The sequence below is a fragment of the Dipodomys ordii genome, unplaced genomic scaffold, assembly GCF_000151885.1.
Source record: "Dipodomys ordii isolate 6190 unplaced genomic scaffold, Dord_2.0 Scaffold138, whole genome shotgun sequence".
Classification (NCBI taxonomy): domain Eukaryota; kingdom Metazoa; phylum Chordata; class Mammalia; order Rodentia; family Heteromyidae; genus Dipodomys; species Dipodomys ordii.
The window spans coordinates 707,715-721,646 of NW_012267354.1; the positions used below are offsets into that span (position 1 = coordinate 707,715).

Genomic DNA, 13,932 nt, shown 5'->3' on the forward strand with positions numbered 1-13,932 from the left:
TGGTGCCACGGGGTAGAAAGCCGGTGAGGGACCCTGGGGGAGGGGGACAGCAGAGTGCTGGGGGGGTACCGCCAGAAGTGGGGGTGGGGGGGGTCCTCGGAGCTAGACTCCCGCGCGGTGTGGAGCAGATCGAGGCCCCGCCCCATCGTGGCTCCGCCCCTCATCGGGCCCCGCCCCGCAGAGGCTCCGCCCCCTGGCCCCTCCGTCCGGCGCCCCCTTCCCGCTCCCCATTGTCCTTAGACAAAGCGATCGCCGCCCCCCGACCGGCCCCTCAGTCCGTGTCTCGGGCCTCCACCTCATCTCCCCCTTTTCCCCCTCCCCTCCCCTCCCTCTCCTCCCCTCCCCACGACTCCGGATCTCCTCCTCTCTCCCCTTCGCTCTCTCCTCCTCTTCCTCCCTCCGGACGCCGGGTTCCTCTGCACACCCTCCCCGGGACCCCGAGGCGTGTGAGTTGACTGAGCGGCTCAGACCTGGGGGGGAGGTCGTCTCCTCGCTTCCGCCCCCCTCTCCTGTCCCTGGCCCAGACCTTGGGCTTGTCTATTCTTTGTGCAGAGATTGTCCGGTCCGTCTGAGCGGGGTGGGCATGGCCGGCTCTGTCAGGCTTCCTTAGGAGCCAGGTCTAGACGGGGAGGGCGCGGGAGCCCTTCTTGGGGACATCTGGGTCGGGAGGTGCGTCGGGTAGGGGGGGACAGGACTGACGGGGGGGGGACACCAGGGTCCTGAGAACGCGCTGGCAGCACCGCCACCGGATTCCCACAGTCCCGGGGGAGGGTATTTCCCCGGGCCCGCCTTTGGGGGGCGGGGGGCCTGGGGGCCTCGGGGGCGGGGCCGAGCGGCGCTGGGGAGCCAGCCTGGACCTTTGCGGCCCGCGCCGAGACGCGCCGGGCTGCTCCGGAGACGCTCCCCTTCCCGCCGCTCCCCGGTTTCCCCTTCTCCCCCTGACCTCTTCACGCCCCTCCTCTCCTCCCCGGCATCCCCGCGTTGGCTTTTTCCCTGCCCCGTCCTTCCCACTCTCATCCCTGAGTCCCGCCTCGCCTGAACACGGTCTTCTCTCTACCCTGGCCTTTCCCTCCCTGCCTGCTTCCTCACTCCAGCTCTTCTCGCTCCTGCCCACAGCCTTGGAACTTTCAAACCCACTCACACATACCACTCAATCTGGCCCCTGCCTCTGCCCTGAATCTCCACTTTTCCTCTCGCATCACTCCCCTCCCCCTCCCCCGACAGGGTTCACAGCCCTTTTTCATTTCCTTCTTTCTGTCTTCTCTCATCTCTCCGTTTCCTCTGTCTTTATCCTCAACTCCACTGATCTCTCTGCCCCACTTCTCTGCCCTATCACTTCCTTATACCCCCCTTGAGTCTCACCCCCTGAGCCCCTCTGAACCCTCTTTTTCTGTTCTCTGTCCCCAGTACCCCCTACCTTCACACCTAGTTAACCATGACCACCATCCCAGACTGGAAGCTACAGCTGTTAGCCCGGCGCCGGCAGGAGGAGGCAGTGGTTCGTGGCAGAGAGAAGGCAGAGCGGGACCGCCTGTCCCAGATGCCAGCCTGGAAGCGGGGACTCCTGGAGCGCCGCAGGGCTAAGCTTGGTTTGTCGCCTGGGGAGCCTAGCCCTGTACCTGGAACTGCAGAGGCTGGACCTCCAGACCCAGATGAGTCTGCTGTTCTTCTGGAGGCCATTGGACCAGTGCACCAGAACCGATTCATCCGGCAAGAACGTCAGCAGCAACAGCAACGGAATGAAGAGCTGCTGGCTGAGAGAAAGACTGGGCCTCTGGAGGCTCGAGAACGGAGATCTAGCCCTGGGGATTCAAGAGATCAGAGCCCCAAAGGAAGAGAGTCAAGGGAAGAGAAGCTAAGTCTAAAGGAGGCCAGAGAGAAGAGGTTGGGCATAGGGGGAGCCCAAGAGTCAAGCCCTAGACCTTTGGAGAATCGAGACTGGAGGCCAGGAGAGATGGGAGACCGGAACTCAAGATTGTCAGAAAGTCAGAAATGGAGGCTAAGCCCTGGAGAAACCCCAGAGCAGAGTCTAAGACTAGCAGAGCCTAGAGATCAAAGTCCCAAGAGCAAAGAGACCACAGAAAATAGACTGAGCCCAGGGGAATCTGGTAACACCAAGTTGGCCTTGACTGAGGCCCATCAATGGAGGCCTGACTCCAGAGAGTCTCAGGAACAGAACTCAGTACAACTGGAATCCTCCGAGTGGAGGCTGAGCTTAAAGGAAGAAAGAAAAGGCTGTTTGGAGGAATGTGGGAGAAAAGAAGAGAGGCCAAGTCCAGAGATGGCCCCAGAAGAGACTACAGGGACCTTCACTCAAGAGACTCAGGACATCTCCAGGGGAGTGGAGACCACAGAACAGAGGCCCAGCCCTGTGGAGGACAGTGAGAGGGGATCGAGGACAACAGAAGGGCGGAAATGGACGCTGAACTCAGGGAAGGCTCGAGAATGGACACCCAGGGACATAGAGATTCAGCCTCAGAAACCAGAGACTCCGGAGTCTGCAGACAAGCTTCTGGGGCCTCCTGGTATGGAAGCTGGAGAAGGGGAGGCTAAAAAGGAGGAGGCTGGGACTCAGAGCAGGCCTCTGAGAACCCAGCAGAACCAATGCCCTGCAGAACCCTCCGCCCTCCCAGAAGAGGATGCTGGGACTGGAGGCTCTAGGCAACAGGAAGAGGAAGCAGCAGAACTCCAGCCCCCACCACCAGCCCCTTTCTCTCCCCCACCCCCAGCCCCAACTACCCCCCAGCCCTCTGGGGATCCCCTCATGAGTCGACTGTTCTATGGAGTGAAGGCAGGGCCAGGGGTAGGGGCCCCTCGCCGCAGTGGACACACCTTCACAGTCAACCCCCGGAGGTCTGTGCCCCCTGCAAGCCCAGCCACCCCAGCCCCAGCTGATGCTGCAGCCCCCGGAGCTGGGAAAAAGCGGTACCCGACTGCTGAAGAGATCTTGGTTCTTGGGGGTTATCTCCGTCTCAGCCGCAGCTGCCTTGTTAAAGGGTCCCCTGAAAGACATCATAAACAGGTAGGGTTGCTGCCAAGCCTGACTTCTTACAAACCCACTTTCCAGTTGTCTGGACTCCAGTCTTGACTGATATTTATACCCCTGTATTCTGGTCTTCTTCTATTCTTTCTGGTTAATTCTGTGCCGCCTCCCTTCCTCCCTCAGCACACACACCCTTCTAGTTGTCCTCCTTTGCCATTCATGTTGGAGCCCCAAGGATCCTGCCCAGCAATCAAGTTGCTTGTGTCTGGGTGTGTGATTTTCTGGGTGTGCCCAGGCTGCTGCTGCCTCTCTCTTCCCTCAGGCTCTAAGTCCTCCCTTCCTTTCTTTTTTTTCCTTTGAGTCTGTGATCACCCCGAATCCATCTGACGGTGATTTGGAGACAGCCTTAGAGCCCTGAGCATGGGTCATGGGGTAGGATCACAGCTTTGGAGGGGAGAGAATGTGGAAGCAGGAAAAAAAGAAAGGGAGAATTTGGGGTTCTAGGGAGAGAAAAGACAGGAAGCAGCTTGGTCTTACAGCACCAAGGAAGGAGAAGGGGGGGGCTGGGGCAGAGGAGAGAGGGGACATCCCAGAATAAAGGAAAGAGAGAGGTAGAACAACACTGGCCAAAGAGCAGAGAGAAGGCTTTTGAACCCCAAGTCTGCCCCATGGGAGAGGCTCACACAGAGGCCATTTGAAGTGGGTGACCTCGGGGTTGCACACCCCCAGCTGGGCCACTGCTACAGACAGTGCTTCCTTCTCTCTGGGGACAAGAAAAGCCTTCTCCTCTTCCAAAATATCCCCACCCCCAGCCTCCCTGTCCTTCCTCCTTGGGTTTCCCCCTCCCCTCTCTAGAACTGGCTCAGTCCTTGGTTTTCCCCTCTGTTCCAGTTACTTGGGGACTTTTCCTCCCCTGGGGGTAGAAAAAAGACAGAAGTACCTTTGGAAGCGCCTGACCTGAAAGCCAAGATTGGCCTGGCCCACTAGACGGGGTGGGGGTTGAGGCTAGAAGGAGGTCAGAGGTTAGACTTGAACCAGGATGTGAAGGGAAATGGGAACAGCCAGACTAGCTTTCCCCTCCACCCCCAACCCCAGCCCTGGCCCAATTCCTTCCTAACACACACAACCACCAGTCCCTTACCCCCAGCTCTGGGAAACCTTGAAGACCAAAGATCAGAGTTAAACTTGAGCGTGTGATTTGATTCCCTCAATTCTTCCTGGAGGATGCATCCCTAGCCTCCTAACTTGGGAATCTATCCCAGCCTTCTAACAGCCATCAGCATGTTCCCCTGAGGGCTGGGCAGGGAAGGACCGGAAATTCTCACAGGCTGAGGTGTTGAGAAAAGTCATTTCCTACTGAGGTTGGTTTGTACTTTGGGGAGGAGGCTTGCCCTCTTGGGCAGTGAACAAAGGAGGTGTGAAGCTTTGGGGCAAAAGCTCTAGGACTATCTTCCGGCAGTCAGGAGCCCTGGACTGAGCAGGACCTGTGATGGTGACCATACCTAGGTCAGAGACGAGAGGGGCCGGAAGCAGATCCTCCAAACAGGAAGCCTGGGGTGGGGGCCGGAAGGCTGTTGGGGCTCTGTGGGGGACGCTAGGCCATGGGCCTGCCAGAACTGAGCTCAGGATGTGGTGAGAGAATAAGGAAGCAGCCACTCTGGGGTTGGGGGTAGGGACAGGGCCCAGGCAACACAGTTCCCCAGATCCAGCCACCTCCCTCTCTGCCCTGTCTCAGGCCTTTCCCTGCTGGGAAGGGACTAGTGTACCTTGTCTTAGTGCTGTCTCTCAATGATAGGTGGACCCCTCTACCCCTGTGCCTCACTTTCCCTAAATAACTTTCGAAGGAGCTATTTAAGGCTGCTCCCATCAAACTTATCCCTACTATCTAGTGAGAAACCCCAGCCCTGCCACAGAGCCATGAGATGGGCTGTGCCCTTCCCTCGAGGCCCCTCTGGCTTAGTGATTTGTCCCTCCCTCTTGGGCCCCCTTGTGCCCTTATATAGCTGATGGGAGAGGAGCGGGTGAGTCACCTCCCTCCTCAGTCCCATCCCCCACGCGAGCTGTGCATTCCTGAAAGCCCAGTCAGGAGATGGAGGGGGGCCGTGAGGAAAGAGGCAAGTGGCAAATGGTAGGGGGTGACACCAACTGAGCAAATAAAGTGAATCCATTCCAGAATGATCAGATCCTCAACTACAGAGCTTGGGATCCCAAAGTGAGATATTAAAACAAGAAAACAGAAGTGAGTCCCCAGAAATGTGGGTAAATCTACCAGTAACAGACAAGAAAGTTTCCTTTGGAGAAGTTGGGGTGTTAAGCAGACTGCTTGCTGTCACTTGATTCTATCTCCATGTCCATAGACGTGGACTGGGGGGAGTGAACTGTGTACATTCTGGGCTATTTCCCAACTCTCTCCCTAGGCTTGATACTCTGTTGAGACATCATCTGATGTCTGGACCAAACTCTTACTTTATCCACTGTAGCTCCTTCCAATTTCCTGTCAACAGCAGACATAAGAGTAGTGAGTACCGTCAGCTCTGTGCGCATGACTCCATATCCCTAGGCTCAATCAGTTGCACATCCAAGAACAAGCATGCCTGTTGTGACAAGTAGGGACTTTGTTGTTGTCATTATTCTCTAAGCAGTACACTATAACATAGCATTTACATTGTATCAGGTATTATAAGCAATGAGAGTCTATGGAGGTAGATTGGGCCACCAGTGGCTCATGCCTGTAATTCTAGTTACTGAGGAAACTGAGATCTGACTCAGAATCACTGTTCAAAGCTAGCTCAAGCGGAAAAGTTCATGACTTTGTGGGGGGGGCGGGGGGTGTCCTGGGGCTTGAACCTCAGGGCCTGGGTGCTGTTCCTGAGCCTCTGTGCTCAAGGCTAACACTCTACCACTTGAGCCACAGCGCCACTTCCGCTTTTTTTGAGTATTTATTAGAGATAAGAGTCTCACAAACTTTTCCGGACTGACTTTGAACGGGAACCTCATATCTCAGCCTCCTGAGTAGCTAGGGTAAAAGTGTGAGCCACTGGCTCTGGTCCATGAGACTTATCTCCAGTCAACTAGCAAAACTCCAGAAGCAGAGGTATGGCTCAAGTGGTAGAGTGTCAGCCTGAAGGGGGAAAAAGTAAGATGCTCTTGAGTTTAAGGTCCAGCACCAGCATACATACACACACAGACCCCACATACACACACACACACACCACACACACACACACACGCACTTGAAGACAAAAAACTTTTGGTATCCACAGAGGTTCCAGAATCAATCCCCAAAAAGTAACAAGGAACTGTATATCATAAAGAAAGTTAGAAAAAAGTAATTTAGAGGCTTGGTTAGTGGGAAATGTGAATTGGGCAATTTCTGAATAGGGTGACTGGGAGGGGATAGCAATAAGGATATCTGAGAGAAATATCAGGCAAGCTGGGCGCTGGTGGCTCACGCCTGTAATCATAACTACTCAGGAGGCTGAGATCTGAGCATCACGGTTCAAAGCCAGCCCGGGCAGGAGAGACCGTGAGACTCCTATCTCTAATAAACCACCAGAAAACCGGAAGTAGTGTTGTAGCTCAAGTGGTAGAGCGCTTGCCTTGAGCTGAAGAGCTGAGGGACAGTGCCCAGGCCCAGAGTTCAAGCCCCACGACTGGACCCCCCCCCCCCAAAAAAAAAGGAGTCTCATGGACTTTCCTGCCCTGGCTGGCTTTGAACAGCAATCCTCAGATCTCAGCCTCCTGAGTTGCTAGAATTACAGGTGTGAGCAAAGCCAGTCCGCCGGCTTTGATTGGCTTTTTTGCTCAAGGCTGGTGCTCTACCACTTGTGCCACACCTCCACTTCCTCCTTATGCCATTTTCATACATAGATGCAATGTATTTCAATAATACCCAGCTTCTATCATTTTCTTTTACTCTTCCCCTTCTGATCATCCCCAACCCAATCCTATAATTAGAATCCAGTTTTTCATATACATATATGCATATGCATATACATATATACCTATGTATATGTTATAAAGTCTGGATTATATAAATGAGCAAAAACATGATTATTTTGTTTTTTGAGCTTGGCTTATCTAACTCAACATGATTTCTAGCTCCATACACTTGCCTTTAAGTGACACAATATCTTTTTTTGTTGTTGTTGGTTATGGGGCCTGAACTCTGGGCCTGGGAGATGTCCATTAGCTTTTCAGCTCAAGGCTACCGCTCTTCCACTGGCATTACAACGCCACTTCTGGCTTTTTCTGCTTATGTGGTGCTGAGGAATTGAACCCAGGGCCTCATGCATGCAAGGCAAGCACTCTACCACTGAGCCATTTTCCCAGCCCCACAATATCTATTTTCTTTAAAAATTTTTTTTATTATTATCTTTAAGTAGTTGTACAAAAAAGTTCCTATTCTATAAAATAGTATATGAATACAAGGTGTCTGACAACATTTTCTTGATGGCTAGTGATACTCCATTTATAGACTGTGTATCATATTTTCTTTATCCATTTATCAGTTATTGGGCACTTCAGCTGATTCCATTATCTGGCTATTATGAACAAGGTCATTGGAGTTTTATTTGAGCGTGTGATTGAAGAGGGAAAATAGGATTGGAGAACTCAGGGGCCTGGGCACTGTCCCTGAGCTCTTCAGCTCAAGGCAGGCGCTCTACTACTTGAGCCACAGCACCACTTCTGGTGTTCTTGTGATTAACTGGAGATAAGAGTCTCAGAGAAGTCAGGCACTGATGGCTCATGCCTGTAGTCCTAGCAACTCAGGAGGCTGAGATCTGAGGATCAAAGTTCAAAGCCAGCCCAGGCAGCAAAGTCTGTGAGACTCTTATCTCCAATGAAAACCACCAGAAAACTGGAAGTGGCGCTGTGGCTCGGATGGTAGAGCGCTGTGGCTCGGATGGTAGAGCGCTCACCTTGAGCTAAAGAGCTCTGGGATAGCCCCCAGGCCCAGTGTTCAAGACCCACGACAAAGAGTCTCACGGACTTTCCTGCCTAGGCTGGCTTTGAACCGTGATCCTCAGATCTCAGCCTCCTAAGTAGCTAGGATTACAGGCAGGAGCCACCAGCGCCCAGTGGCTTGGGGAATCTTACTGGAAGGAAAGCTGAATGGGACAGAGAGGGGAAGTCAGCAGGGTGCCTAAATCCATCTCTAACTCCCCACTCCTACCTATTCCCTCTTCCCCTCCCACAGCTCAAGATCTCCTTCAGTGAGACAGCTTTGGAGACCACGTACCAATACCCCTCGGAGAGTTCGGTACTGGAGGAGCTGGGCCCAGAGCCTGAGCCCCCCAGTTCCTCCAGCCCCCCAGAGGCCCAGCCTGACGATGAAGAGGATGAGGAGGAACTGCTGCTGCTGCAGCGGGAGCTCCAGGGCGGGCTGCGCACCAAGGCCCTAATCGTGGGTAAGTGGGGAAATGCTGACTCGAGGGCGCCCCCTGGTGTTGTAGGCACGGTGGTCCGGAAGGATTAAAGGTGTGTGTTGGCACTGTCAATGGTGTTTGACCTCACACCTCAGCTGCTCCTTTAACAGATGGGGAAACTGAGGTTCTGGGAAATTAAATACACATCAGATTGCAAAACCATGGCTCTTTCCTGGTGCTTCATGTTTATCATTGTGATTAAAAATATAAGAGTTGGATCAGGCAGGCTTGACTTTAAATTTTAGTTTGTATCTTGTGTGTAAGCACAGAGAACCAATTTGGTCTGAATTTGTCATTTATGAAGTGAGTTTAATAATAACTCTCCTCAGGATTGGAGTGGAAGCTCATTGATAGATTGTTTGCTTGAGACCTGTGTTCAGTACCCAGCAACACAATAATGATGATGATGATGATGATGATAAATACCTTTTTCAGCATGGGAGAATTGTGAAGCACAAAGGATCCTAGTTAGATATTATATTACCCAGCCTGTCCCAGGATTACTGTGAGGTTACAGTTATAAGAATGCGTAGCCATAGCCAGGTGCTAGTTGCTCACGCCTGTAGTCCTAGCTACTCAAGAGGCTAAGATCTGAGGATTGGGGCTCAAAGTCAGGCAGACAGGAATGCCCTTGAGATTTTTTTTGTGGGGGGGTCCGGTCGTGGGGCCTGAACTCTGGGCCTGGGCACTGTCCCTCAGCTCTTCAGCGCAAGGCTAGTGCTCTACCACTTGAGCCACAGCACCACTTCCAGCTTTTTTTCTTTTTGCTTATGTGGTGCTGAGGAGTCGAACCCAGGGCTTCAGGCATGCAAGGCAAGCGCTCTACCACTGAGCCACCTTCCCAGCCCCTATCCTTGAGAATCTTATCTTGAAGTAACCACCAGAAAACGAGAAGTGGTGCTGTGGCTCAAGTGGTAGAGCGCTAGCCTTGAGCTGAAGAGCTCAGGGACAGCGCCACAACTGACCAAAAAAAAAACAAAAAACAAAAAACAAAACAGGCCTAACCAGGTGCTGGTGGCTCATGCCTATAATCTTAGTTACTTAGGAGCCTGAGATCTGAGGATTACAGTTCAAAGCCAGCCAGAGCAAGAACTGTTATCTCCAGTTAACAGCAAAAAGTCAAAAGTGGAGTTGTGGCTCAAGTGGTAGAGTGCTAGCCTTGAGCATGCACCCAAGACTTGGAGGATGGCATAGCACTTCCTGTGTGCCACCTGCCCTTTAATTCTGGCAGTAGGAAGAAGGCTCTCATCCATTCTCCTGATTACTCCCTCTCTTGCAGATGAGTCCTGCCGGCGGTGACCCATCCTCCAACCACGGGGACATACCTCACTCCTTTCCCCCAACTGAGGATCCTGGAGCCCAGACAATTCCGAGCAGACAGACCCTGAAAATGAGCCTGGCAAGAAAAAGGCAGCCAACATCTTCCAGCTTGCTATTCCCATTCCATTTCTGGAAGCAGAGCCAATTGTTCAATTTCCAACTTACCCAAGGTCCCTGGTGGGGTCAGACAGGCTAGAATATCCCTAGGGGGTCCAAGAGTGTGCACCAAGAACTCAGTTGGGGTGAAGATGGGGGGCACTCCTCCCCAAACTGTTCTTTGACTCCATGCTATTCACTGGGGACCCCCAGGATTTAAGTACTCATCACTCCAGAAGGCCTAAATCTTACTGCAGTTCTAAGTACATCTCCCTATCCTCACCACCCGTCCCTAGATCCCGGCCCCTTTGTTTACAGATCCTGCCTCTTGACCACAGCCTGGTTTACAAATGCCACCAACTCCCAGCCCCACTTGCTAAAGTCCCAGGTTTCCAAGCCATGCCCACTTGTCATCCATGTGGGATCCTCTCCCTTCTCCCTTCCATTTGTCTCTGGGAGTCACATGTGGCTTCCTCCACCTTTGTTCAGTATTATGGTGTCTCAGTTATCCCCAAGAGGGAAGGCAGGGAATGCTAACTTTGTACCCCCGTGGGTTATTTAATTCTGTTCTTAATGGTTGTGTGGAAGGACTAAGAAGGCACCTCACTGCGGCGTTCCCCCCCCCCCCCGCCACTCCATTGTTCTTCTTGCCTGTTGTTTTTTAACTTTCCATAATAAAATGGAGCTTGTTCCACCTCTCCTGCGGCTTCTTCTTTAGAAATAACTGCCGGTGAGGGAAGACTGATGATTGAGGGGAGGAAAATGAGAGAAGAAAAGCCAGGAACTCAGGGCCTGGGCACTGTCCCCAAGCTTCTTTTGCTCAAGGCTAGCATGCTACTACTTGAGCCACAATGCCACTTCTGTTTTTTTCTGTGTATGTGGTACTGATGAATCAAACCCAGGGCTTCATGAATGCTAGGCAAGCACTCTACCACTAAGCCATGTTCCCAACCCCATGGAGTTCAGTTTTTTGTTTGTTTTTTGGTCAGTCATGGGCCTGAATTCTGGGCCTGGGCACTGTCCCTCAGCTCTTCAGCTCAAGACTAGTGCTCTACCACTTGAGCTACAGTTCCACTTCCGGCCTTTTCTGCTTATGTGGTGCTGAGGAATCGAACCCAGGGCCTCATGCATGCAAGGCAAGCGCTCTACCACTAAGCCATCTTCCTAGCCCTGGAGTTCAGTTTTAATTTATAGAAAAGGCTGTGGGAAACCAGGCACTGGTGGCTCACACTAGTAATCCTGGCTACTCAGGAGGCTGAGATCTGAAGATCACAGTTCAAAGCCAGCCCAAGCAGGAAAGGCCATGAGGCTCTTATCTCCAATTAACCACCAGAAAACCAGAAGCGGAGATATGGAACAAAGTAGTAAAATGCTAGCCTTGGGTGAAAAATCTCAGGGACAGTGCCCAGGCCCTGAGTGCAAGGACCACAACTGACACACATACACACACAAAGGTTCTGAGAAGCTATACATAGGTTTCATGAAGGATAGCAAAGGTATGAAGAAGGACAGTTGCAGTGCACACTAGTCTGGAAATGCAGTGTCTAAGGACAGACTTGGTTGAGTTCCCTGCAGAATTTCTATACCTGGCAACTAATAGACAACATTATTTCTAGAATGAATGAATAGATGAAAAAAGCTAAACAGAAACAGAGATCAGCCTGGTGCCAGTGGCTCATGCCTACAATCCCAGCTACTCAGGAGGCTGAGCTCTGAGGATAGAGGTTCGAAGCCAGCCCAGGCAGAAAAGTCCCCATGAGACTTTTTTTTTTGGGGGGGGGTCCGGTCGTGGGGCCTGAACTCGGCCTGGGTGCTGTCCCTGAGCTCTTCAGCTCAAGGCTAGCGCTCTACCACTTGAGCCACAGTGCCACTTCCATTTTTTTTTCTTTTTGCTTATGTGGTGCTGAGGAATCGAACCCAGGGCCTCAAGCATGCAAGGCAAGCGCTCTACCACTGAGCCAACTTCCCAGCCCCCCCATGAAACTCTTATCTCTAATAAATTACTCAAAAAAGCCAGAAGTGGTGCTGTGGCTCAAGTGGTAGAGTGCTAGCCTTTAGCCCTGAGGTCAAGCCTTAGGACCAGCAAAACAAAACAAAACAAAAGGCAGAGATCACTTTTGGTTGAAGAGTTCCAGTATTCCAAAGCCAGCTACCAGTCAAGCCACCAGCTAATACAGAACACATCCCATGTGACTAATCCAGGGCCATTTACCAAAGCATAAGACCTATAATAATCAGAAACTGCTGCAACACTCAGTGAAATTTCCTAGAAAAACTTTTCTTCTGATAGACAATGGGTCTTAGGTTCAGAAACTTTTTTTTTTTTTGGTTGGTCGTGGGGCTTGAACTCTGGGCTTGGGCGCTGTCCCTCAGCTCTTCAGCTCAAGGAGATTGTTTTACTGCTTGAGCCACAGTGCCATTTCCAGTTTTTGAGTGGTTTATTGGAGATAAGAGCCTCACAGACTATCCTGCCTGGGGCTGGCTTTGAACCGCTATCCTCAGATCTCTTTTTTTTTTGGTCCGGTCGCGGGGCCTGAACTCTGGGCCGGGGTGCTGTCCCTCAGCAATTCAGCTCAAGGCTAGCACTCTACCACTTGAGCCACAGCGCCACTTCCGGTTTTTTTCTTTTTGCTTATGTGGTGCTGAGGAATCGAACCCAGGGCCTCATGCGGACAAGCCAAGCGCTCTACCACTGAGCCACCTTCCCAGCCCCTATCCTCAGATCTCAGCCTCCTGAGTAGCTAGGATTACAGGCGTGAGCCACAGGCCCTAGGCCTAGGTTCAGAAACTATTAATAGTCATAGGCTGGAGGTGTAGCTCAAGTGCTAGAGCGCCTGCCTTGTTAATTCAAACCCCAGTACTGCCAAAATAAGTCATGGCTTTGCTGCTCAAGTACAGTTGGTATTGGAATGTTTTCCTATTTCAAAGTCTTGCAGGTTTTTCTTTTTCTTTTTGTTGGTTGGGGGGCTTGAACTTAGGGCCTGGGTGCTGTCCCTGAGATCTTTTGCTGAAGGCTAGCACTCTTCCTCTGAGCCCCGGCTCCACTTCCAGTTTTCTGGTGGTTAATTGGAGATAAGAGTTTTTTTTTTTTTTTTTTGTCCATCGTGGGGCTTGAACTCTGGGCCTGGGCGCTGTCCCTCAGCTCTTCAGCTCAAGGCAAGCGCTCTACCACTTGAGCTACAGCGCCACTTCCAGTTTTCTGGTGGTTTATTGGAGATAGGAGTCTCACGGTCTCTCCTGCCCGGGCTGGCTTTGAACCGTGATCCTCAGCTCTCAGCCTCCTGAGTAGCTAGGATTACAGGCGTGAGCTAGCAGCGGCCGGCGGAGGTAAGAGTTTTATGGACTTTTCTGCCCCAGCAATCCCCAGATCTCAGACTCTTAAGTAGCTGGGATTACAGGCATGAGCCACCGGCGCCCAGCCTGTTAACTTTTATTAAGATGCCAAGAGGGCTTTATTTAGAACCAGCATCCTTATTTCAACATGAATATATGTTATGTAATATGAAATATATAAATAAATTGTATTTTTTAAGAGACAAGGTTTCTTCCTTCTGTGAACTAAATCTACGAACTGACCACCAGGGGGCGACAGAGAGATCGGCTAGGAACGGAAATGAACATACACTGCCTCAAACGTGAGGGAAGAGGAGAGATTTGGACTCCATCAGCCACCGTCGCGTTTTAGGCCAGGATGGAGCGGCTCCTTCTGCAGTCCGCGGTACCGGAAGACAGTTTTAGACGGTTTAAATACCATCTCTGAGGCAGCTCCGTTGTGGAGCTATCGCTGCGTCCCGGCAGCTCCGGCCTTGCGACGCGGCTCCGCGCTTCCGACTCTCGGGCGGCTTCGCGGGCGGGAGCGGAGAGCGCAGGTCGCCATGGCGACGCCGGCGGAGCTGGAGCGCTGGGTGCAGGAGGAGCTGCACTCGGTGCTGGGGCTGAGCGAGCGGCACGTCGCGCAGTTCCTCATCGGCACGGCGCAGCGCTGCGCCTCGGCCGAGGCGTTCGTGCAGCGCCTCCGAGACACCGACACGCTGGACCTCAGCGGGCCCGCTCGCGACTTCGCCCTCCGGCTCTGGAGCAAGGTGTGCGGGGCGGGCGGGGGCA

General features: G+C 52.5%; 2 protein-coding genes across 3 annotated transcripts in view; both read left to right on the plus strand.

Moving 5' to 3' along the window:
• The first annotated feature begins 269 nt into the window (after positions 1 to 269).
• Ppp1r18 (protein phosphatase 1, regulatory subunit 18) lies at positions 270 to 10,459 on the plus strand. 2 transcript variants are annotated; one of them, XM_013031194.1, is made up of 4 exons: positions 270 to 446; positions 1,408 to 3,022; positions 8,184 to 8,394; positions 9,692 to 10,459. In XM_013031194.1, the coding sequence occupies exons 2-4, from the start codon at positions 1,436 to 1,438 to the stop codon at positions 9,709 to 9,711; spliced, it is 1,818 nt and encodes a 605-aa protein (XP_012886648.1). In that variant the 5' UTR covers positions 270 to 446; positions 1,408 to 1,435; the 3' UTR covers positions 9,712 to 10,459. The 2 variants fall into 2 exon arrangements, with proteins under 2 accessions (XP_012886648.1, XP_012886649.1); XM_013031195.1 differs by lacking the exon at positions 270 to 446 and adding an exon at positions 455 to 669.
• Positions 10,460 to 13,474: 3,015 nt separating this feature from the next.
• The window catches only part of Dhx16 (DEAH (Asp-Glu-Ala-His) box polypeptide 16), an 18,157-nt gene continuing 17,699 nt past the window's right edge, over positions 13,475 to 13,932 (plus strand). The window contains exon 1 of the mRNA XM_013031184.1: positions 13,475 to 13,910. Within this exon, the coding sequence (XP_012886638.1) occupies positions 13,704 to 13,910 (207 nt within the window). The 5' untranslated portion in view covers positions 13,475 to 13,703. The remainder of the gene's footprint in view (positions 13,911 to 13,932) is intronic.